Source organism: Leptinotarsa decemlineata, unplaced genomic scaffold (assembly GCF_025532065.1).
Source record: "Leptinotarsa decemlineata unplaced genomic scaffold, Ldec_3_MD MMD2_P_RNA_scaffold_6, whole genome shotgun sequence".
Classification (NCBI taxonomy): Eukaryota; Metazoa; Arthropoda; class Insecta; order Coleoptera; family Chrysomelidae; genus Leptinotarsa; species Leptinotarsa decemlineata.
Genome location: NW_027412533.1, coordinates 12488524 through 12511449, shown reverse-complemented (window position 1 = coordinate 12511449; position 22926 = coordinate 12488524). Strand labels below are relative to the sequence as shown.

Here is a 22926-nt window from a genome sequence, read left to right as displayed (position 1 = left end):
TGTTTAACACCTATTCAATTAATCACTGTGCTTTATTATCTAAGAAATACATCCAATTGACAAAGCATAATGGTACAATACTATAACAAAAAACAAAATAATTTGTAAATAAAATAAAAATGTTAATATAAAAATAACGAGTCCCGACAAACTGAAAGTAAAGGTTGAGATATTTAAAAAATATAAAAAAACCTACATCAGAAGTTGTCTCTAAATCTGTATTAAAAATATTCAGCCAATCTGTAACAAGTAAAAGATCTTATATGCACTATTACGGAATGCCTTAGGTTTACTATACTTTTCGGTTTGGCAGGAGAATAATTCAAAATATTTCAACTCCCAGACAACATATTGTTTGGTTAGTGTTGTTGGAGTCGGCATAGGTATATCGTGTAAAGTAGGTCTTTTCGGATGTATAGAGCTCTCTTTGAAATATAAAGCTTACCGTCTAAAAGGAACAAGCAGTGTATAGTTAGTAATTTCTTATGGATGAATAAGGGTTTGTGTCACTAATATCTACTTTGTAGATGAATTTTACTGTTCAATTTTGCAATTGGCATGCTTAACATATGCCTGTTATTTAAAAACAATAACTCTATAGATAATCAAGAGAAACTTATAAAATGTAAGAAGTTCAATTATTATATCATTAACCATGCTGCAAATACCTTTACCGCACGTTATTCTAACCTTCTTTTCTCACTCAAAACAAATGGTTCTGTGGTGTTGTAGTAATACTTTCTTTTCAAATTCCCGCAAACTAATTCACTTAGTAACGTGTTTATATGTTTTGCTTCTCTTCAGCTTCCTTCACCTTTTCATCTCATTTTTCTTTATTTACCAGACCTTGACCCGTGACATTTATTGTGATACTTACCAAAACAATAAATTCAAGGTGGACGAAAAGACGAGAGCGGAGATGTTTAAATTACGACAGACGTGGAATGAAGTATTTCCTCAAATGAAGCTCTATGCAATAGATGTTCAAATTAACCTCCTCGACCCTGCTTGGCCTGTTACTGCACAACCGCCTTCAAATAGCATTCACTTCAACCCAAAATTTTTAAAAAAGGTAAGTTTTTGAATTCTTTTATTTCATCTAAAGTAATGCAAAACCTCAAAATTTTATGATAAATCTACCTTTTTTATGAAATCTTTTTTGCTTTAGCAATACCATAGGAATAACCAGCTTGATAAAACCTCGAATCAGTAACACGAGCGGTTTTTTAATAGAATTGAAGGGGTTTAGGAGTGACTAATTTTTTTTGGGAAAGAAAGTTTTTGGCTTTCTACTACTCCATCTTGATACAAAAAATGTGGGAATCTTCCAAAGAAAGGAAGGAAGTAATCAATTTTAAAATAAGTAACTCTCTACATGGATGTGTAGATCATGCAAAGAAATAACTTTCAGATTCAAACTGGAAAAAAAATAAAGTTTGAACATAACTTTAAGGAAGGAAAATGCCATTCTCATTAAAACTGCTGCATTTGCTATTTCAATAAAATTTGTTTTATAAATATAGATAATAAAATGAGTGAAAGTAGAAGTTTTCGATAGCGAGGATGTGATATTTTCCTTCCTCAAAGTTTCAATAACATATGCATCTGATAAACTTACCCTGATGGTTATGCAAATTGACTATATCTGTAACTTAAGGATGTTTATCAACTTTTAATAGAGTTTGCAATGCTATTTTTTGCAGACGACTTCTCCAAAACCAAAATCAGAACCTGAACCACCAAAAATTGTGGGAACAGTTCAGCCGAACATTAACAAGGAAACTCTACTGATGCAGGAACAATTAATACAGAAACAAAAGGAGCTTCTTGAACTGCAACAAAAAAAGCTAGAGCTCGAAGTATTGCAGACCCAAGTAAAATTACAGGAGCAAATCAAACACAATCCGGCCGTACCAGGAAAGGTAAAAAATTTTATATTTGGTATTTAATCTTGGTCTAATTGAATTGGTTCAATTTTTATTGAACCTTTACTTTGTCATGAAGGACGACTCTTGAAAAGTCTGATTGAATCCGAGTGATTTTTTTAATAAGATGTCATAGATGCAAATCATTTTTTTCCACTAAATTCTGTTCTTTGGGAGCTATTAATTAGTACAATAAAATCAATCATTTTAAAATTACTTGCTTGAAGAACAGTTAATTGCATAACAATTACTATTCCCGTATAAATATCAAAGTTCAGTACAATTGTGTGACAATTCAATAAACTATTACACAGAAAGTGAGCTCCTCAAAATAATCGATTTTAACCTGATTACAAATCAGTTTTATATATAGTTTGATATCATTGTATGAATCCAAGTGCATTGAACAAGTTCAAGTTTAAAAGTTTGTTGCATCACAAATACTCTTCTTAATAATTACAATTAGATGTATGAAAGAATCATCAACATTGAATACTGTATGGACGGCATCAACAAAAAGTCGGCTGTTTTTCTAGTGTTATCTGTTTTTCTTGGCGCTCTCAGAATTAAAAACAGTTAATAGTGGCTAGCCATTAGTTTAATTAATATATATATTTTCGAGGCAGGACAGGCTTTGAAAACTTACAAATTGTTGCAAATGCAAATTGGATATTGGTGACTGGGATTATTTAGAATGTTACTCGTGCAAGAGACCAATACATAGTCAGTGTGCCTATTCCGAACTATCAGCACCAGAAATGAAATGTATGTCACCCAGGAAGAATCAACTTCAACGAGAAAATTGCAGAAATGACGGAATGTGATATTCAGAAAAAGAATGTAATGATATTTGGTTTGTGTGAACCTGATAATTCAGTTGATAGAATGACTGCCTCAGAAATATTAAACGCTGCTGATCGTGATATAGACCAACAAGGAAATTTTAATATAAAAATATTTAGGGTAGGACACCTGAACGAGAACGCAAATGCACCAAGGCCTCTAAAAATAACTCTGCTATCACCTGAAGATGCAATGTCAATTATTCGCAAAGCCAAAATCGTAAAGGAAATAGCTAAGTTCAGAAACCCTATTATCACATTGGACAAAACCCTGCGGCAAGTCAAGTAACACAAATCTGTGAAACAAGACTTAACTAACCGATTAGCTAAATATAAGGATCAAATACGTGAATGGTGAACCAAAAATAACAAAAAAACTGCTAACTGTGTCTAACCAGGAGCAACACACACCTCCATTACTATTAGCAGAACATCTGAGGCTTAAATACCAAAACTTAAATATTTTATAAAGCTGCATCAGCTGCTGAACACCATCTCATAGGAATCTCTGAAACCTGGATATAATCCAACATAAACAATTCCGAACATGTGGACATTTTCTTTATTGTGGTAAAAATCTGTTTTTAGCATATTTTCATGTGTATATGTGTGTGTATATATATAAATATTTTTATCGGTAGATAGACTTAGTACATGCTTGTATACATTTTTATCTTATTCACACACGCTTTGTCAATAGGATTCATTCTTCTGACAATAAAGCTTATGTATTATTATTATTATTATTATTATTAATATAAAGTTTTTAGATCAGATAGAAACCTCAAAGCGAACTCAGTGTTAAGAGGCGGTGGTGTTTTACTGGCGGTTAGAAATGACTGTGGTATTATGGAAATAGACATATCGGATCACCAACAGTTCATTATTATTTATATTGTCGGTTGTAAGATATCATAAAATCATTACATTCTACTGGTATTTGTTACATACTTCGTTTTTATTATCTTGGTATTCTTATAAATAACTACAAGATTATATATTACCACAGAATACTTTGTAAGCCATAACACCAGCTCTATTCCGATTACTGGCCAATTATATGTTTATAAATAAATAAATAATTTATTTGAAACACTAGAATCACTTGAATTACTATATGATCAAAATCTACCACCAAAACCAACCACTTTTTATAAATAAGGCATCGGAGGATAGAAATCGCAACTTGCAAAACATTCAACAATTTATCAATTTCTATGACCTGTAGCAACACAATAATGTGCTCAATGAATCAGATCGATTCCTAGATCTCGTATTATCAAATAATTATGGCTGTAATGTCATTCATGATGACATACTATTCATCCCTGAAGATGATTATCATCCAGCTTTGAATATTTCTCTAGTATTTGAAAAACAGAAAAGTGGAATTCTGTATGATGACAAAGCGTTTTTTTTTAAATTTTTGTAAAGCAAAGTTTCCGCTACTCTATTCTTTGTTTATGAATACAGGTTGGTCAGTACCGAAGTAAACTTGGCAATAGACACTTTCTATGCAATATCTTATTCAATAATGGACCAATGTGTTCCTCTTAGACCAAATTTTACCAGTAAATATCCACCCTGGTTCAACAGGGATATCATAAACGAGATCAAACTTGAAGATGAGTCATTTAAAATATTAAAATCAAACTATATGTGATCAATTTAGAAATCTTCGTAGATCAATAAAAACCCAGATATCTCAAGCCTACAAGGAGTACAAACAAAGCAGACAACTTGATCAGAACTGATCCCTCCTCATTTTGGACCTATATGCATATTAAAAAGCACTTCAAGAATTCCAAATGTTTTATTCTTAAATGATAGAGAACTGAAAAACCCGACTTCAATAGTGAACTCATTTGCTGAATTCTTTTAAAGTGTGTATGTTTCTTTCGATAGTAATAGTAATATTATTAATTCCAACCTTTCAAAAAGAACCAACAAAATTTCCCAATAAATGCATTCTCTGAAAATGAGGTTTTGCAAACTCTTAAAAAAACTGAAACCAAAATTCACAGCTGGAGATGACAAAATTCCGAGCTTTCTAGTAAAAGACTGTCCATTCATTTCTGCAAAGCCACTTCAAGTAATTTTTGAAGACCGAGTATTTTCCCGGTAGATGGAAAGTATCAAAAATATGTCCAAAATTGAAATCAGGGGCTACAAATAACATTCTGAACTATTGACCCTTAACAATTCTGTCCTACGTTGCAAAGATCTTTGAGATGTTTCTGTATAACATTTTTCCTAATGTGGGAAATAGTATAACTCTATATCTACACGGTTTTATCAACAAACGTTCAACAATAATGAATCACATGTGTTTTACGCAATTTGATGGAGCTTACCCATCCCAAGGAAATGATAATAGAGTGTTGATAAATGGATTTGCACTGTTATCCTTAGATAAGAAGAAGATATGCTTGTATCATTGTATATAAATTGATTCATAATCTGGTAAACTGCCCAGATTTGTTATCTTAACTAGATTTTCACATACCGAGAAGAAGTAGTAGAAACGAAATCTTCTATTTGCCCATATCAAGAATCAGTTGTCAATAAAATCCCAAGTTGAAAATGCCTGTAAAATTTATAATAGTTTCTATTCAGAATGATATTTTTGTTGTTCCATTTGGATGCTTCAAGTATATAATTCGTGACAAGTTGATTTATATGCAAGTCTAATCACAATCTAATTACAACCCATAGAGGTGACATACTGTGTTTCAACTCTCTGCACACTGCCAATTCAATTAGAATTCTACAGATATGTTTTTTTTATTATTATATGTATGTATCATTGTTTGTATAATATACTATTCTATTAGTCTAGTGATTTTATATGCTGCCATTGTATTCTATTTCACTCATACTTATTGGGATTACTCCTGTTAGACAATTTAATTATATACATTCAAAAATATACTTTGAATTTAATCAAGAATTCCATATACTATAATGGTGGTTAAGTTGTTCAATCACTTACCATTAGAAATGAGATCTGCAAATCTAAGCAACATTCATTTCAAAAAGGCGGTGAAGAACCTACTTGTTGATAGACCCTATTATAGTTTGGAAAAGTATTTTAACGGAACCTTTTAACAATGAATTAACAATTTATTCTTTGTACTATCACTTTATACATGGTGGTGTTTTATCTATACATTTTTAGAACTTTTTTTATATTTACATTAATACATTTTTGGAACTTTTTTTTATATCTACATTTATACTTTTTTAAAACATTTTCTATATCTACATTGTTTGGAAAAGTATTTTAACGAATCCTTTTAACAATGAATTAACAATTTATTCTTTGTACTATCACTTTATACATGGTTGTGTTTCATCTATACATTTTTAGAACTTTTTTTATATTTACATTAATACATTTTTGGAACTTTTTTTTATATCTACATTTATACTTTTTCAAAACATTTTCTATATCTACATTGTGTTTCTTGGACTTTGTCAATAAGATGCAAATCTTCGGGCAATAAAGTATATTTTGATTTGATTGATTTGATACAAACAAAAAATTGATGTAACTGCAGAAACAAATTTTAAGCTATTTTAAATACAAAAATAAAAATATAAATAAACATATAAAAACCATAAATGTACAAACGAGATTTTTTAACCTTTTAAAATTCATCCGGTAACTTATTGAAGCACATGATATGAAAGTGTTATATTGTCGAGATTTCTTAAAAAGAGTCATGTGATGTTGCTGAATTCGCAATAACTCTATGTTTCTGGTATTATAATTAATATCAGTGGCATTTTCCAGGTTTTACTTGGTAAACATACTTTTCAAAATAAAGATGGAAAGCACTGTCAAGAATTTTTCTCTCTGAAGATAGACTAGCAACTGCCCCTGTAATTCATATTGAATAAAAGCCTTATTATCCTCTGGTGGGCAATAAAAACTCATAAAATCCAAATATTAACATTAAAATTGATATGAGAATATCATTACATAATAAATGCAGAGTAATCCTGATTAATTCATTGTTGATTTCAGCTGGTAATACATTCTTCATTGATTTTTTAGCATGTATGATCTACTTGTTTATCCTAGTTATCCTATAACACATTACTGTCATTGAGGCATTCCATTAAAGAAATATATAAAAGAGAGAATTCCATAGGACATTTTACTTTGAAAATGCATGGTAGGCAATAAGAACAACACTTTTTACAATAACCTCGACAGTTTTCAAGAGACACATACATGCAGTGATGAAAATAACCATATCTGTAAGTGCAGTTGTAGTAGATTTTCCCTCCTGAAATCATTGTTGATTGTTGATTTAATAAGCTAATTCAAGTAATTTTGATAGGATGGGAATCAAAGAAATGGGTCAATAATTACTGATCATGATTTTGTTACTCTTTATAAAAATTTGTAATACTCTGAAGAATTTGAAGAGATCTGGAAAAATGCCTTCTTCAAAATTAGCATTGATGGAAAAAGTTATATATAAACTCATCTTTTGTGAATCTTAATGAGTCGCTTGTTAAACCCGTATATATCTCTTACCTCTCAACATTATTTCTGTGATGCTATATTTCATGAGTAACTATCGAAAGTAGTTGAAATATGAAAGTATACCAAAGAATATGTTGGTTATTGAAAATATTTTACTTCATTTTGAAAATATACATTTTTTTCAGAGTATACTTCTCAAACCAGAAGTGGCGAAACAGCTCGTTCCTTCGCTAGGGAAAAATAGACCGGTTGGAATCGTAAGTTACAATAAAATTGTGAGATTTTGATCAACTTTTATTATCTCGTTATTTTAGGGTGTAGCAACTGCAACACAGCAGCAAAGATTGCAGGTTACAAACAACAGTACTCGAATAAATCCTGTAAATAGGGATCTGATCGATGCAGCATCTCGGCCTCTCATCAGGGATCCTAGACTTCTCAGACAACAGCAAAAGTCGTCGAATAATAACTCAGGTGTTCAGTTAGGGCAAAGGACTGCATTTTTAGAGAATAATAAAATTGTTACAAATAAAGTGGGCGGTCGAAAAACTCGAACCGATCCACGGTTGCTCAATAAAGATGATGTCCCACCCCAAAAAACTGATACCACTAAACCCGCTAACCTCCCAAAATCCCACAAATCGCACAAAACATCACGAGCCGGATCCAGATCAACCGACTCTGATTCTAGTTCTCTTAAGTCTAGTTCTAGTGGCAGTTTAGATTCTCCCAGTAAATCTAAAAGTGACACAGTGAAATCTGCTGCAAAGCACAGAAAAAAAGAGAGGAGTGACGAGAAAAAACTGAGTCCGACCAAGGAGCCGAAACATAAAAGTGAAATTTCTAGTTTTAAGGGTGTTAAATCTACTGTGAAAAATCGTAACTCTGTTAGACGCCATATTGGATCTCCAACGCCCGACGTTCCACAGGACGAGGATCTGCGATCTTTCGGGCCGCCTGAAAAGCAACCGCGCTTGCAGTGCGAGCCGCCAGAGGAAAAAAGTAAGACATTTTTTAGTGTTTTCTTGGAAACAGTTTTTAGTGAATTTTTTTTCAACATTCAACCAAAACGCTTCTCAATTTAGTGTTGATCCCAACTTTTGAAACCAAATCCTTTCGCTAGCAACAAATACTTGAACAGCCCTTTAACAACATGTCTGATCCTGTTCAGTGCATTTTCCAGCATTATGAAAAGATGATTTGAATAGTGATCTATTATAGATGAAGGTGTATGTAGTCTTGTAATATTGCACATGACCAGTTGGTGAACACTGATATGATCTTTGCTTGCTCTATTATTATTTTTTTAATTCTAAATTGACAGCGTCCTTAATTTATAGTGAGTGTTTTGAAAAAAGGAAGTGTGACAAAAAAGAAATTATCCGTGAAGATTTTTAGTGGATTTTATTAAAGATTTTCAAGAAAAACTAACTCGACAAGAATGTATAGAATTACTTCCTGCGACTTTTGGTATTGAAGCATGCTCAGAAAGGATTTGTGATGCACTGTTTGGAACCTTTGGTGTAGTAATGAGTATTACTGGAGTTTTTTCCAACATCAAACCGTTATTTTAACACCTCGACATGTGTTTCAGTCACCAAGTGATCAGTTTGATCTTCCTCTTGAAGATAATCACTTGGTGATCGAAACATGTGTCGAGGTGTTAAAATAACGGTTTGGTGTTGGATAAAACCTCCAGTAATATTCAGAAAGGACTGTTTTACAATGGCTAGCAAAAAAATCAAAATGGTTCAACACATGAAGAGGTACTCTTAAAATGAAGTATCGTTTTTTAATCATTGAAAATATAATGAATGTAATGACGAGTATCCTGAAAGATTTTCTAATTGCAATTCATTCAAGAGTTTGTGTACAAATTCAGACATTGTCATAACTTGTCGGAAAATAAAAGTGGGGCAGTTAACCAAATATTTCTTGTGGTTGGTTTGAATAATGGATATCTAATAGAACTGCTTTCATGAAATTATCCTCAACGAAAAAAGGTACCTCATGTTTTTACAGACTTCATTACCTGACTTACTGGGAGATATTATGACCACAATATGACAACACTGGTTCCATTAAGATAATGACCCTGTGTTTTTTTATCATTGGTGCTTGAGCTTGTGGAATGGAAATCAAAAGCAACGAGAATGCCGTCCCTATGGAGTTTATTACAGGACTACAAATCAAAGTCTAGTACATTCTTGGAAAGCTGGAGTGAGTTGGAAACTAATGAGCTCGGGGCAATTTGTCTGTTCATGTCCAAACAAAACTCCCAGTCTATGCACAGAAAACATCAAATTATCCTATCTTGTTCTTACTAGTCAGTGAGCTATGCTTGAAGACTGGCGGTAGACAATTCTAAAGAAATGAACTTTAAATGTTCAAGCCGGTCTCGGATATACCTACACAGTAGGTTGAATGGACTGACGCCTATCAGAAAACAACTACTCCCTTGGCAATGGCCACGAAGGGCGTTGGATTATATCTGACAGGCACACTTGCAGACCGTTCTGCAAGTGTGCCCGTTCCAAAATTGAAGGTTGACTCTTTCAATTGTATTGCCATTTGCATATGCAGGAAATTTTCTGTGAAGATTCCTGCACTGACGCCTGTCGGCTATAATCCAACGCCCTTCATTGTATTAGCCAGGGGAGTAGTTGTTTTCTGATAGGCGTCAGTCCATTCAACCTACTGTGTAGGTATATCCGAGACAGTCTTGAACGTTTAAAATTCATTTCTTTAGATTTATCCTATCTCGCTTCAGAATTGGACACACAAGGTTCACTGATCAACAACTGATCTATTGTTGAAGATATCATCAGCTCGTGCCCAGTTTTTCAACCTGAAAGACATACTTAAAATCTACCCAGTGATTTTAGATGTGTGTAACCATAACCTGTAACCGTTATTACAATATCTAAAAGCTGTAAACATTCTATATAAAAAGTGATTAAATTGTAATGAACCTCTGCTTGTAGCGTTCAGGTTATCATACCATTATTTTCTGAAATTATTCAGATGCATTCAAAAGAAATCACCTCTTATACAGGACACCATTCGAACACTTTTATGTAAGGTGAGTTGCCAGATCCCAATTTATGCGAAGTTTTGAATTGACAATTATCATTTGTCTTGTAACTCATGTGTATCTTTTGAATTTTCTGAATACTCTGTATATATATGAACTCTTCATCATAATCAAATCGTTTTTCATTTCAAATTTAGGTAAAAATTATTATCAAATTTTCTTTGTTGTCATTCCAACGTTGGCCGTTTTTTTTCTGCTGACTTTTCTAGGATTCAATTTGTTAAACCAAGCATGATTCTTTCAAGAAGAATGCTTTGATTCTATATCTTTTCTGTGAAGGGATATGTACCAAGGTAGTTCTAATAAAGAATTAAGGGACACGGTCTTGGATTTTAATTCTGCTTCTTGTTGAAGTTGATAATTGGCCCTTCTTGATTTAGTGGAAGTTAAATTCTGGCTGTAAATTATTCCAGGAAATTCCAGTTTTTTTGCTTAATTAAATCACAAGATGCCCAGTTTTTGACGACGAACAGTTCGATACTCTCTTAAGAGGTAAGCTTTCGAGAATGTTGTCTCTGAAATTTGATAATCTTCTATATAGCTCTCCTAGTGTTGGGTTTGTGTTCATTAAAATTCATTTTCAGGATATTAGGATTACATCAGGCGAATAGGTGGTTTTTTTTTGGGAAAAAGTGAAACGAATCACCCCACTATCTTACATGACTAAAGTACATATCTTTCCAATCTTAACCTTTTCTTCAATATTCAAGAAACGTCTTTGATGTTGCCCAACTGGATGGCATACTAATCATAAGAAACGACATTAGCACTGCCATGCGGATATAACAAATGAGGCCAGAACTTATAATATAAATTTTGACTTATAGTGTTTTTCAGATCCGGGATAATTTATTTCAACTTTCCTATAAAGAAACCAATAGGTAAAGTGTTCAATATAATCATTTGAAATAATTGTGCTTACGATGCATAATTTTGTGAGCTGATCCATAGTAAGTACTATGGGAATGGGTTTTTTTTTATCTAAAATGTGATTTTGTCTTCCAAAAATTCATTTCTCGGTTTTTCCATAATTTGTTTGTGTCCACAGACTAGCTTCGCATTCAATTTCTCAGCTTTATAAATGGTTGCTACTTGTATTTCCACAAAATTCGGTGGTGCTCACTTTTGTGTTTATTAGAATTTGTTGAAACGAACTTTTCAAATGAACCCATAGTACTTTCCGGCCAAAAGCCATCATTCGCGAATGTGCAAAAAATTATTGAAATGTCAATAGTTTGCTGCACACTAATAACCCATCGTGAGTTATTTTTAAATAAAAACATAAAAATGCGTGGATAAATGAGGTATAATAGTGAATATGAACCCAAAACTCTTTTTGGACCTATAATGCAATTGCATTGCAATTTGGGAATCGCAACTGCAGTCTTGGATTAATCAACACTGTAGAAATTGGCAAAAGCAAATTGAAAAACACCTTGAGTGTAGATTTTTTCTGCATTGTACACAATCACTGTGAATTATTCAACTTTTTGTGCAAATTCAATCATTTTTGCTTCTCTGTATTGAGAATGCTAATAGAATCACTGTGTTAACTAAAATGTGCCATTAGTTACATTTAGTAGAAAATTAACTGCACTATTTCATCTTCGAATTGGAATAATAATAATAATTGTAATTTATTGAACAAAATTACAACTTTGTTCAACTAGCTATCGACCGAAGTCCTTTCAGTTAATTTTACAATATCGAAAAAATATATGGATACAAAAATGAGCAAACAAAACAATTCCATTGATAAAGTTGTGTTAATTTTTCTAACAGTGTTTCTGTTGGTTGTCGATGTCGTACTCTTGCATGGGGGTTTCTTGTCAGCATACTTTCTAATGATTCTACATTGTCGTCTTTTCTAGCAAATTTCTGAGTAAGTGACGGTAGTCATTTCTCGATAGGGATATTACCAGTGAGTTGGTACAGCAGAGGGTTTGGAGGGTTGTGTTTGGGGTTATTGGGATGCCTTAATCTTGTTATTTTCCTTATAGCCGTTGATTCAGATACTTTAATTGTTTTCAAGGCCCTTTGTTTGATATTGAGAAACAGTTGGTGCGAGTATTCAATAAGTGGACGACAGATTAGTTTATATATTCGGCTTGCTATTGATATGTTTGCACCTGCTCCTGGGTTTGTCAAACTTGTGAAATGTGCGGCTCTTGCAATTACTCTTTTTTGTTATTGACGTGGCTGTTAAAATTTAGTCTAAAATCAAGCGTAACACCTAGGTAATTAACTGTCAATTTTGTATGTAAGATATGTTGGAAAACGTTGATTGTTGGAGATGTTGCGGAATTCCGATGATTAAATATGATGAACTGAGACTTAGATGGGTTTGGCTGGAGCCTCCATTTATTGAACCAGTTTTTTGTTATTGTTGCAAGATGTTCCAAATTGTTAATAACTTTGTCTAGCGTTTGATCGTGCGCAATTAGGGAAGTGTCGTCTGCATACTGGAGAATATATGCTTCATGCCTGAAGTGGTTGATATTCTCTTGTTGGTGATGATGAATATCAGAGCTGTATAAGTTATATAACAATGGTGAGAGCGGTGAACCCTGTGGAACTCCCTGTTCTAGGATAAATTCGTCTGAAAAAGTACTCAGTATTTTAACTCTCAGTTTCCTGTCAATTAGCAGATTCTTAATTGTATGTACTAGATAGTTAGGACAACCCAGTTGATGCAGTTTGAATAAAAAACCCTTGTGCCAGATGCTTTCGAATGCTTTGTTGATATCCAGAAAAATCGGTGCCGTTTTGTTGTTCAGCTGGGTTGTTCCAATGTTGTTCGTGATAATCGTGAGAGGGTGTATAGTAGATCTTCCTTGTATAAATTCAAACTGGTAGCTTGTAATTTTATCATTAAGCAGTTGGAGTAAACGGTTTCGTAAAAGTTTTTCTAAGTCTTTACTAATTACAGGCAGGAGAGTAATCGGACGATAGCTGTCTGTAAGGGAGTGATCCTTGTTTGGTTTGGGAATTATAATTATTGTGCCCATTTTCCAATTGTCAGATATATAATGCATTTTAAGGCAAAATTCATAGCTTTTTATGATATACTTGTGAATCTCAGAATCTAGCTTTCTCAATATGTTTCTTGTGATAAATTCATGCCTTGGAGCTGAGTTTTTTCCCTGATAGATAGAAGAGACACATCAGGTTTTTATATGAATTTTACCACAGAATTCAGGTTCAAAAATCTATGTTTGAAGCCAATAACAGGATTTTTGAAGAAAAAATAACGATAATGCTTTATTTCACTACAAATTTTATGGAAATGGTCAATGCAAGAAACACAAAATATAAAAAACCTATATAAAACAACACTTAGAACTAACAATTGCACAAAATCAAAATCTAAATATCTAAAAATTCATTCAATGAATAAAAACAATTTTCATTTGAAATACTTTTCAATTTTCTTTTGAATATCAATAAATAATGTACTTCCCTCAAATGACCAGGGGAGCTTGTTGAATATTTTTATTTCAAAGTATTCAGGTTCACTGAAGTAACTTTCACTCTTGCATGTAGCACATAAAATTTATTTTTTGTTCTAGTGTCATGGTGATAATCACTTCGGTTCATTTTGAAATTTAATTTGTTTTTGAATACATAAATACATATTTGAAATATACGGAAATATATTGTCAAAATATGCAGATCTTCGAAAATTTGTCTGCATGATTCTCGTCTTGGGACATCTGCAATACAATGTAAAATCCTTTTCTGAGTAACAAATTCATTTCTAGTCATGGATGACCTACTCCCCAGTCTTGAATCAACCTGGGCATATTAGATGTTGAGCAGTTGAGTCATAGTCAAAACTGTTATCAGATTCATGAAGTCAAATTTCATTGAGTTCAACTTGAAGACTTCATGTTAGCAATGAGCATTTCAGGTCAAGCGTTTGTCAAGGAGAATTTCCAGGAACTTGATACGTGAAATTTGGAACCTCTGGCGTGAAATGAATCTACCGAGTTAGCATCATCATATAATCTCCTGATGATATTAACTTATTTAGTGAAATACGTGTCGAGAGACAGTAATTTTGTGTTTTCAATAAATTCCCAGGAACTTAACACTCGTATTGTATTTTGCAATTTACTGACTGGCTGTATAATACATGTCAGTTTTTTGGTATAATCTATAAGGAGCCCTGCAATTATGCTTACAAAATAAGCTTTTGTTTGAAGGTGATTGATGATGTTTCATGATGAATTTCATTAGTTCAGATCTCCATTGTCTGATATTATATAAAACGATTTGAAATCTCTGAAAGAACTAAAAAATAAGAATTAAAAATGAAAAGCTGAAAAAACAACTATATTCAGCAAAAAAACCTGAAATTAAAAGTGAAATAAAACACAAGTAAAAATAGCACAATTGAACAAAAAATAAAAAAGTTTTCAAGCCAAGAGATTTCAAGCCAAGTTACTTCACTTGACTTGGCAGCTAGTCATTTTTCTTTTTTCTTTTTTAGTTCTTTCAGGGATTTCAAATCATTTTATATAATATCAGATAATGGAAGTCCTAACTAATGAAATTTACAAATCGAGCTATTAGTAATAGTTTTGTAACAGAGTTCATATAGCAGAGGCATAGACGGAAGCGCAAAGTTTTGACCTTTGCAAAAGCGGAAGTCACGGCGGAGGTGGATAAATGAAGAAAATGGATTTATTATTAACCATCTATTAAATATGTATTTTGTAATCTAAATTGTTGAGAGGCAATTGAAGTGTTATGGCCTTTTACCTTCCACAATCTGAGAAGTGAATAAGTTTGAAATATAAATAATAAATGGCAAACCGAAAACTTCAACCTGAAAAGTTACAGTTTAATATAAACCGTATAATTAGTCAGTAAATTGTCGTATTTATAAATTTTGACCATAAAATTTAATGATTTAATTTTTTTTATATATTTATATTTCTGTTAGGAATCACACGTTTAAAGGGAAGACCTCGACTTTTGACAGTTGTCATTCGTATGGGAGCGACAGTTGGTTAACGGAAAAACAACAGATTTTTTTCTTAAAATGTTAGCATATATCATTGGCGCTAGTGTCGCATTCATATACCTACTTCAATTCGGCTTTATAACCTCCGATAACTGGAATGTCTTTTGTGACCCCCTAAAAGACAACCCTGTTAACTTCATCATTTTACTTCAGTCGCACGATATAGTTTATGCAGCTAGTGCGTTACCTCTGATTTTTGAAATTATTTTTAAAATGAGTGCTAAAAGTATGAAAATGGTACAAATGGTTACTTTTGAAGGTGAGTGATAATAATTATTTATATTCAGACTTGCAAACATTATGTGGCAGAATTAAATATCAAATGCTATTTGGTAGATGAAATTGTGTTGGGTGGTGAGCACACCCCTGAATGTGTATCTGTAGAGTAGGGAGGGTGAGTGTAAGCCCACAGCACTTAGGACACATGTGACCCATTGTACATCCTCCCGAGGAGTTGTTCCCCTAGTTCATCGTCCATCCTGTCCTTTCCAGGAGGGTGTACAGGTCACTGGGAGACATCTCGTTTATATCGGCAGGTGTAGGCCAAGACTCGCCGAACACACACTCTCTTATTGATGATAACTCCGGGCACTCGCATAGGACATGCCTGACAGTCTCATCTTCCTGTTCACACATCCTGCATAGAGGTGTGCCCACTAGCCCCTTATTATGGACGTGTTTCCTTGGTTGGCAGTGGCCAGTCAGAAATCCTACTGTTAAGCGTAGATTTTTCCTGGTCATTGCCAAATATTTCTTCGGCGCCAACTTACCAGGGTCGCCCAAAGTGATCCTGGCAAGATTGCATCCTTTGATTCCATCTCATCTCTTGTAAGGATTGAGCATGGGTGTAACATTTGGCTAGTTCCGCAATTGTCGAAGTCATTAAGCCGTAGGTGCCACTGGGTCCTGAAATTCTTAGTCCAGCTGCTTCCTTGGCTAAAGAGTCGGCAATGCGATTACCTTTACTCCTGTCGTGCCCTTTAATCCACCTCAGACCACTGAATGTGTTCATCGATACTCAGTTTACCAGGAGACCAACGCTTTGGTCAACGTGTATCAGTGGAAAATACCTTGATGAGATATATGTATATTTACTTTCCGAAACATTACCGATTTTAAGAAAAATATATACAAAAATTCCAATCATTTTTATATCATTCTCGGACAAAATTTATGAATACAGGTTACTGACTAATGGAACTCGACAAAATTTTTGCAACTTTGAAGCCCAGAATGGCACTCTCCTTCATGAAGAAACCTCCGTTGAAACTCCATTATAAACATGCTGAGATGGATTTTATTTGATCGTTTGCATCGCAGTGTTAAGAAAATCACGCAAACATCTGTTATTGATATTGACACAATTTAAATAACTTGATATGCCACATTTGAAATCTCTACAAGTATTGAACTGTGAACATTTTTCTTAACATGAATTTAAAAAATCATGATGCAATCTATTGTTCTGATAGCAGTTTCAAGATTTGTGACTAGCATAGAAAGCAAAACAGGAGGTTCAAATAACACCAAAACTCACACATTTTGTTGTTATTTGAAACTCTTTTTGTTTTGATTAGGTATAGATTGATGTTATGTTGAACTTTTTGAAACAAATGAAAATATTCATCCGATTAAGAAGTGAAGTAAAACAACTTCATCTAATTTAGCAAACTTAAGTTAGGAAAGTTAACGGTGAGATTGAAAAAAAATATTTATTCTTTTGTTAACTCACTTTTCTGATGAAGTGAAAAACTATAGTGAACACCAATGACGTAAGATTTTTACAGAAATGTAAGACAATAATTATACTGTGGTCAAAATTTGATGAGATTGTCAACAAATGTACAAGAAACATTTGAAATTTCATAAGTGTTCCCTAATCATAAATGACACATCAAGCATTTCTGTATCAGAAATATAGGGTGAAGGAAGATGATTACGCCATAAATTGCATTACTTGGGAAGGCAAACATTTGTAATTTGATGCATAATAAATTGAAACAGATATATTTTTTATGTTTTCGGGAATGAAGCTTTTTGCTTCCTACTTCTCCATTATATAAAAAATGTGGGAAACTTCCGAAGAAGGGAAAAAAGCAATTACATTCAAAATGGACTCTGCATAGATGTTTAGATTGGAAGAAGCCCTTTTTAAACCTCTTTCAAATGAACATTGAATTACATGAAAAACAGTTCCCACTCAGTTTGTACTCCACACACGTTCATTATTCGAGTTCAACTGAATGGGAAAAATTATTTTCGTGTAATTCAATGTTCATAAGAAGGTAGTTCTTTTGAAAGGGCTTCTTCTTTCAGTTTGTATTTGAAAGAAACACATATGCATGATCTATAAATCTTTTTTGAGAGTTCATTCCAAAAATAACAATAATTAGTACAAGATCACTCTTCTCCATACTAACTATCAAGTTAGTATTTGACTAGTTCCAGTTATTCATGATCTCCATTTTTCGATTATATAAGTTCAAATCTCAATCATTCAGTGTTCATATGAATTAGAAGACATTTTTTTCCAATTTATTTGATTTTTCATCTTTTGGCATGCTGTTCAAGTAATTTTGTTGCTTTTTCTTGGTCCAGACAATCAATCTTCTGGTTGTAGACCTAGAAACGAAGTAGTGGCACTAGAGGCTAGTGACTAGCCTAATAAGTTAGTTAGTTTTTTTTAAAGTTTTTAAATGCCTCTTTTTTGGCAACTCAGATTTTTTCCATAATAACTTCTCATTTGAATTTCCTATCAGTAATTTAGAACTATTTTATCTCACAAGGATAAATGTAAGTATCCAACTTATATTGTCATCAAAATCTTTATCTTTATTTATTCATTACATATAACATGAATATTTTTTTGTAGATTCCAATGTGGTTTCAACATCGAAAGGTTTGGATGTTGATTTTCGTCATTTACCACCTCCAGCTATTATCACTAAAAAAAGAACATCTTCTGAAGCATCTCCTGACCAGCACAGCGCCAAAAAAAGTAAATCGGAAGTTTTTGACAAGTAAGTGCTCAATTTACCCATTATGTATTTATCTTTTTTATGAAAAGGATAGGAATAATAAAACTTACACAAAATAACTTGTTCAACATAATTCATCAAGATTAACAAAATTCAAACATTTGTTTTCAATGAATCTAAACTTATTCAGGTTTAGTAGTTCCTGCCAAGAATCATTCGTTGTTTCTACTCGACTTTTTTGATCAAGCATTGAGAGCGAATAACATTTGGTAGTACGACAAGATCTAGAGTACGATTAGTGCAAACAAAACACACCAAATTTTATCCCAATCAGTAATAGGGTACATTACAACTAAAAATATTGCTTTCAAGTTGAAAACAGTCCTTGTTAAGTAATAATTAGAAGCATATTACATTTTCCATGTTCCAGGTTATTTGGAGACGAGGATACGGATCTAAGACAGCTGCCCATTACTGCAGAGCACCAACCAGTTACTAGCACGGAACAACAACAACCTGTTATTACGGAACAACGTCCCCCTACTCCACCTCCACCTATCATATCTTCAAGTGAGAGTCCTACAGATAGCCCTAAATCAGAATCGCCCAAAAGTAATTTGGATGCCATTAGAGCTAAACTGGCGAATGCTACAAACAGAGACAAAATACTTTCTAAATCATGTAAGTATATAAAAATGAGTTAATCATCATAAACAAGATTTAATCAATAATTTGAAATTAAATCATCATTCACAACTATTGTATATATCATAAAAAATATAACATATGCAAGAGCTTATTGAAGTAGTCAATTTGTCATTGAATTCTTGAGCCTTATACTCGTACTCAGTCCAGTGCTCGTTGATAAATGTTTGATTATTACTATTATAGAAATCTCATTGAAAAATAATTTTCCCACTATCTTTTTTTTATGAAAATCCAGTTGCGAAGAACAAAGTTGAAATGTGTCATCTGATAAGTGTGTATCAAATTATGGATACACCGATCCCTTACCTGATGAAAATTAATAACAGTGTTCCATTATAAAAATTATACAATGTTCACAATAAATATTATTTAAGACATGTTCCCCTACATGTAATCTTCAGTTGGACTGATACATCAAACTTTCCATACATCCACAATGCCTTTTATATAACAGTATGTAATTACAAACTCAATTAGATTAATGATTAATTCTTGTAAAACAGTTAGATTTTGAAAAAATAATTACAATATTGTTACGTTTTTACCCCTGGGTTGACCAATAATTGACTACACTGAATAATCAAACTCAACTCTATTTCACTTTAAATACAACAATCACTTCAACTATTATTTGAATGTCTATCGCCTTACTAGATCGCTTCGCGGACCGCACTGTAACTTTCACTTGACTGTCGATATGCTCGTGGCTAGCATTTATATATTGTAATCGAATGCAGTAGAAATTTCGTCGAAGTTCTATCAAAATCGGTAGCATTATTCTCGCTGCTTCTAGAGCGGCAGGGAACATCGTACATTCGTGCGCTCTTAGCTATGTCATAATTGGTTTATGGCTACCAGTGGCGCCAGGCGTTATTTTCTTTGGGGCATGATTTACAACAATAATAATTCTGGAAAAACAGGTATAAATTTGTTGTTTATTGACATTTCATGAAAACAAGTTTAACTATAGTGAGTGAATAACTTCTTGTTTGTTGATTGAAAGAAATTTTGAATTCTTACTATTATTGATATACAGAGCTTCCATTATGTTGACTATTGGCATTTTATGCAAAAAAATTATGTCAGTAATTAACATATTTATGAATCACCTGTTTTCCTATTTCTTTCTATGTATTTCAAAATTAGGTTATAAGGAACCAACTGTTAACTTATACAAACCTAAAAATATTTCATATATATCAATGACATACAAATTCAAACCTCACACCTTATCAGTTGGCAAAAAACAAATTGAAAAATCTAAGAGTTTTAAATATCAGATCAAATATTGGTGAACAATCGATTAATTGAAGTGGTTTTAAAATCTATAATAATTTACCAAATCCTTTGAAAAATATCAGCAAAATGAGATATAAAAGAAAATATCTCCTTATAAACCATTATATTATTGATATTTTATATATTTCATACACTTTCATTTAAGCTAACATTACTGTTATTATCTAATTAGGTTTTGTAATTACCTACTGCTATATAAAAATATTGTAGAATAGTTTGATATAGCAGTCCAACTGAAGAAGCTACTGTGTGGCGAAACACATCTTAATTGGAATTTATTGTGAAAATTGTTTAATTAATTATTGTCATGGATAGTGTGTATCTTGAATAATTGTATTATTTGCACTCATATTAGTAAAAATTATATCAATAAGGTTTTGAAATTGAACTAGTCAAGTTGAACTCGTTGACAATATTAAACACACGTTTCACCAACCAATTTGGCGTTTTCAGGAGATGAAGTAAACTAATGTGTTTACTTCACCTCCTGGTTGGTGAAACGGGAAGAGTATTGCAGTTTTAGTGTATAATAATGTGTGTTTTTTTTTCAGTCAATAAAAAGCGACTTAGAGCTTTGGAAGATCAAGATCTGAGAGTTCCAAAAGTATCCTCAACAACTGACTCACCTCGGAAAATAATAATTTCTCCTGAAGATGAGAAAATCATCAAGCTTGGCAACCTCACCAAAGAGCAGGAGAACCTCCTTCTCAACAAAATAATTATGCAAATGGAGAAAAATAAATTGAAAGAAGCCAAGAAAAAAGACAAAGAGGAATCATTCAACATATCTTTGCAACCAATAAGTGATGAGGAATTTATTAGTAGTGACGAAGAGAAAGGACGTGTAGATAAGGGGCAGCAAGAAAAATCTGAACCGGATCTCAAACCAGAACCAAACAAAATGAAGCCTATTGCAGAGGAAAGCTTGATACCTTTCAACGACAAAGATGAAAGGTTGAACGTCGGACCGATGCCACCACAAGGGGATTTCATGCCCGGTCCTTTCTTCCCAAGAGATGGTAGAGAAATGAGAAGATTTCCTGGTCCTCCTAATTGGAGAGGTGCTCGAGGCAGTCGACGTTTTTGGGAAAATCCACCAAGAATGCCTGTCAGGCCATGGAATCAACCAGCCCCATGGAGAAATTTGCCTCCTCATCAACAGCAAAGGGACTATCCTCCACAGCAGTTTCCACAGCCTACAGATTTCCCTCCGGCACCAGAAGAGGAACTTCCAGTTTCTTCCGACATTGAGCCGAAAGATCATTTACCCAGCGGAGTTGTCAATGAGGATGAGATCAAGACTATTGTCATTGATGGCGTTCCGAAGGATATTCGATTCTACGGCGAGTTGGGTATCACGTTCATCAGCTGGGATGATCCCAGGGAGTTGACGTTCCAGGATGATGGTGTACGACAGATCACATTCAACGATAAAGAGTGTTATGTGTTTGCTTTGAACCATCCGTACAAAGAGGTTCTAATCAATGGAAGTCTTCATAAGGTAAAGATTGGTGCTCCCAGCAGGGAGATCTTCATCGATCAGGTGCCTTATGAATGCTTCTTTGGTAGTGTTATTCGTATTGACTTAAACGGAGTCAGTACAACCTTGAAGCTGGAAGGACCGCCACCTCCAGTGAAAATTGGTGACACGAAAAGAACAGATCTAGTTGCTGGCAAAATTAATGTATGCATAGACGCTAAGGTTGTTGTACCCGTGTTTCTAGATGCTAAAGTTCAAAAGTTTGTTCTTGAGGGTGAAACGCACACTTTGAAATTTGTAAATGCGTTGGAAACAGTTTTAATAAATGATGTACCTTTTAATGTTGAATATGGTGGTCTCCCTAAACCTATTGTAATAAATGGTAAAAAACATTTTATAAGATTTTCAGTCTTGCCTAAAGGTATAAAACCCGGTAGGGTGAATATCAGGGATATGGAGGGCAAGGGCAACATAAGCCCTAAGTTTGACGAGAACAGTCAAGACAGCAATCCTGATATCGATGCCTACGATCCAGCTCTGCCAATCATGGGAAAGATAACAATCTCAAAGGGGGCCGACTCGCCTGATAGGAATTCAAATTCTCCTAACTTCTATAGGAACCTCTTGCAGCAACAAAGTTTGAGTAAGTGTAGTTTACAAATTTTTTTTTTTCACTAGTGGAGATAGTCAGTCAGCTATTTCTTAAAATTGACAATAGATAGGGTGTCCGAACACTGCATATTTACCTGATAGATCAATATTGCTGATATAAAGATCATTTAGTTTTTTGTCAATTTTAGTTGCCTCTATCGTAATAAAGTAAGTAATGACTTTTCAATTCTATTATCAAAAAATAGATGTATATTTTTTGTATTGAAAAATAAAACTGGAACTTCTAGCGTAGAATAAATCCAAAACAAGCACTTTCTCAAAAATTAGAACTGCAATACTTTTCTCGACGCTAGTTTCATCAACCATGTTGGTGTCTTCAAGAGATGAAAAAAACTAATACCTCACTCTGAAACTAGTCTCTATATTATGATTATGTCTAGGATTCTGCTGTTTTCTAACTT

The 22926-nt window shown here is 33.2% G+C and overlaps 1 protein-coding gene across 2 annotated transcripts in view; it reads left to right on the top strand.

Moving 5' to 3' along the window:
• Pcf11 (Pcf11 cleavage and polyadenylation factor subunit) overlaps positions 1-22926 on the top strand; it is a 41204-nt gene that overhangs the window by 9408 nt on the left and 8870 nt on the right. Inside the window, exons 4-10 of one of the 2 annotated variants that reach the window (XM_074170004.1) lie at positions 896-1072; positions 1704-1922; positions 7451-7522; positions 7580-8267; positions 18261-18408; positions 18797-19047; positions 20925-22496. In XM_074170004.1, the coding sequence (XP_074026105.1) occupies positions 896-1072; positions 1704-1922; positions 7451-7522; positions 7580-8267; positions 18261-18408; positions 18797-19047; positions 20925-22496 (3127 nt within the window). Of the gene's footprint in view, positions 1-844; positions 1073-1703; positions 1923-7450; positions 7523-7579; positions 8268-18260; positions 18409-18796; positions 19048-20924; positions 22497-22926 lie in introns of both variants that reach the window. The other variant, XM_074170003.1, reaches the window with a different exon arrangement.